The sequence below is a fragment of the Octopus bimaculoides genome, chromosome 9 (assembly GCF_001194135.2).
Source record: "Octopus bimaculoides isolate UCB-OBI-ISO-001 chromosome 9, ASM119413v2, whole genome shotgun sequence".
Taxonomy (NCBI): Eukaryota; Metazoa; Mollusca; class Cephalopoda; order Octopoda; family Octopodidae; genus Octopus; species Octopus bimaculoides.
The window spans coordinates 78,998,004-79,001,659 of NC_068989.1; the positions used below are offsets into that span (position 1 = coordinate 78,998,004).

Sequence of the window (3,656 nt, forward strand, 5' to 3'; positions counted from 1 at the left end):
AACCCTAACCCTAACCCTGTCCCTAATCCTATCCCTAACCCTAACCCTAACCCGCGTGTGCAAATGAATACGTGTTTAGGGTTAGGGTTAGGAATAGGGTTAGGGTTAGGATCGACCACTCACGACTAGCTAGCGCGGACGCGCGACTGCGCGTTCGGGTCCGCGCTGCTTTAGTAGTACCATTAATACAATTTAATTTTATCAACTTGTCTTATAGAACGGGATGGTGATATTCATTAGTCGGTTAAATCTTAACTCCGGAAGAATGAATGGAAAAGTTGACCTCGGCGGGATTATGATTTCAAATCCCGTCGGGGGTCATCAACTTCGCTCTTCATGGTCTGACTGGGTGGGCGAAAAGGCGATAAAGTTTCAATCAAAAACCAAGGTCGATTTAATTTAGTAACCCTTCCCGCAAAATGTGTGGCATTATGTCAATTGTTAGTGATCAATATTATCACCTATGCGGTCAAAAACGACAGCTAGATTAATCAAATTGTTAGATGAAATTTTCCATAATTACTTATTAAAAGAATTAAAACCTTTTATTTAATGATCCCCCACTCCTAAGTTATATATTAAATGTAAACTTTTTCCTAGGTAAACATCGAAGTTGAGAAGACAACGGACTAATAACAATTCCTATTTCTTTCATAGTGTAATTAAACGAAATTTTATTGAGCTTTATACAAAATAATGAAAACAATTATATCATTTCTTTCCAACACTTGATAATTTATTTATTTTGGTTACACAGGGAAATAAACTGTATGAATTTTTTAATATTTAGATAGTAATTACTAGTGGTACACAAGATTCAGTTATGAGAGAAGATACTTCTAATAAATAAAATAGGGAACCCCTTGTACAGAAAAAAAAATGGCTAGTGTAAATTCTGTATGAACATCACAAATCCCCATTTCCTCAAGCTCAATAAAATGTTTTTAGAAAGTCATAGATATGAAAGAAATCTTTGTTCTTGTCCTTTAAAAATTAACTTCTGAAAATATATGTATATAGATTGTTTGTGTGTGTGTGTATAATATACGTGTGGGTGTATGAAGGGCTTGTGATATTTACATGGCAAGTCTGATGCCAGTTTTTCATGTGAACCACAATAATGTAAACACAGCTTAGTCTTTCGCTATTTCTTTCTCTCTATCTTTCGGATATTTGATTTTTTTTCCTCCTTTCTCCTTCTTTCTCTCCTTGTGTGTATATATATATATATATATATATTCTTTTTATTCTTTTTTTATTTGTTTCAGTCATTTGACTGCGGCTATACTGGAGCACCACATCCTCGCATTGTCTCATACTTACATACACACATACATACATACATACACTCGTGTGCATGTGCATGTGCGTGTGTGTGTGTGTGTGTTTAATCATTACTAAGCACATCAAATAATTTCTATCAGTTTTTCAGGCTTGCATTTCATCCTCTTCATTTCCTATCACTACTGACCGCTAATTATTGGACACTTAATTTACACACATAAAAACATATACATACAAACGTTCATATATATATATGTGTGTGTGTACGGCTGTACATACACACGTTCGTGTATGAAAGAAAGAGAGAAAGATATTGGGTGTAAATGTGTTTATATGTAATGTGGCAACTGCTGACATTGCGCGTGTACAAAGCGGCGTGGGTATGTATATATAGTGATAACTGTTTATGCGTATATATGAGTATGTATGAGAGAAAAAAAGAAAGAAAGAGCTTCTGGTCAGCCAGAAATGGCGTATGAACATACGACAGGGCATGCCCGGACATTCTCTTCTGATGAACCTGTGTGGTAAACGTCACCATTTAAAGGGGCTGACTCTTTCGAATATGTGACATTCGAGACAAGGACAAAAACAATTAAGGCTGGATTAGAATACGCAAAACTATAAGCCCAGTGAATAAATACAGTATTAATAAGAAACGAAGTCCAGAGAGCAAGAAATTAAATATATGTTTACATATAAAATAAACGAGTGAATGAAAGTTGGTGAGGTTAACTTACCGTTGGAAGTTTACCTTCATGTAGCTCCTGAAGGGTCGGGCGTGATTTTAACGCTGCTGTAGTTGATAAAAGATTCCTATAATGGTCCAAGTGAGGAATGGCCTCGTGTGTGTTACCTCCAAATGTCTTCAGATTACTCGTATCGTACGAATGAGTCCTGTAAGTGTCCGATGGACTGAAAGAGAAGGTTCCATGTGGCGAGTCAAGGATTCTCTCGCTACCGCTATCAATACTATAACGATAGTGTTGCTGTGGAGCACTATCGTCTTCATCTTCGCACGGTTCGGCAATGGAGACACGATGCACTTTAAAACGGGACGAGCTGTTTCGTTTGGCCTCACTGGGTAGATCTGTTAGTTCGTCCTTAGATTCTTGGACTAGAATACTGTCTCGAGGTCTCTTTTCTTGTTTCGGTGTCTCCAGTGCGATGCCTTCGCTTCTGCTGTCCGCCATGTTTTCCCTCTGTATTATTTTTATGAGGATTTTAGCGGAGAAAGAGAAAATGCGGTCGCTTCAGTTCGTCTCTATTGATGATGTATGGTCGTGTGTATGTATGTGCTTTTGGTGGTGGGGGTGGAGACAAACTGTATATGTGTCTGTGTGTGTGTGTATCAATGACGGTATATTTATATGTGCATGTGTCTGTATGTGTGCGTGCGTGCGTGTATCAATGACGGTATGTGTATACGTGTGTGAGTGACGGTAGATGTTTACGTGTGTGTGAATGACAGTATATGTGTGTATGAATGACGATATATGTGTGCGCGTCTTTGTGTTTGTGTGTTCGCGGAAAAAAAAAAGTGTTTATATATGTATGAGTGTGTGTGTGTGCGTGTTATATTGAATGGAAATTGATCGATTTTGTACGTATATCGAGGGGAAAATATGTGTATGTGTGTCCGTGTGTGCGTAAATGAATATTGAATGATTACGTATGTGCGTGTATGCGTTGTCCGCGTTTAATGTACAGCTGTGTCTGTGTGTCTGAGCGCGCGTTTTCGTGTCTCCGTCGAGGTGTGTATTTATCCGCGTGTGTGTTTATGTGGCTGCTTGAGTGTGTATTCTAGCGTGCGTGCCTGTGGTTACGTTAGTGTGAGTGTGCCTGCATCTATGTGTGTATTTGTACGTATAATAGATAACTATACATCTATATGATTGACTTCCTTTGTGTATAGGTTACCTTTGCATGTGTGCACCTTTTGCAATATAATCGTGTGTATACACGTATGTGTGCGTGTGTTTAATTAGCAATTTAGTTAATATTAATGTATTTTTATTTCGTTGTTTTAAATATAATTGTGATATTAAATAATCTCTTATTTTTTCCAGTTATAATAGATAAAAGTTCAATAAATTTTAATTGTTTATGTAATTATTTTTGAAAATTTTATTTCAAGTATAAGTATGTGTGTACGTATATATTGTAGGGTGAAATAGATAGATAGATAGATAGATAGATAGATAGATAGATAGATAGATAGATAGATAGATAGATAGATAGATAGATAGGTAGGTAGGTAGGTAGGTAGATAGATAGATAGATAGATAGATAGATAGATAGATAGATAGATAGATAGATAGATAGATGTGTGAGGAAATCTGATTATGTTTGTGAGAATGAAAGTGAGAGAA

At 36.7% G+C, this 3,656-nt stretch overlaps 1 protein-coding gene across 1 annotated transcript in view; it reads right to left on the reverse strand.

Moving 5' to 3' along the window:
• LOC106871398 (solute carrier family 12 member 2) overlaps positions 1 to 3,348 on the reverse strand; it is a gene marked incomplete at its 3' end in the record, with an annotated part of 241,835 nt that extends 238,487 nt beyond the window's left edge. Inside the window, exon 1 of the mRNA XM_052970802.1 lies at positions 2,025 to 3,348. Within this exon, the coding sequence (XP_052826762.1) occupies positions 2,025 to 2,477 (453 nt within the window). The remainder of the gene's footprint in view (positions 1 to 2,024) is intronic.
• Positions 3,349 to 3,656: the final 308 nt, after the last annotated feature.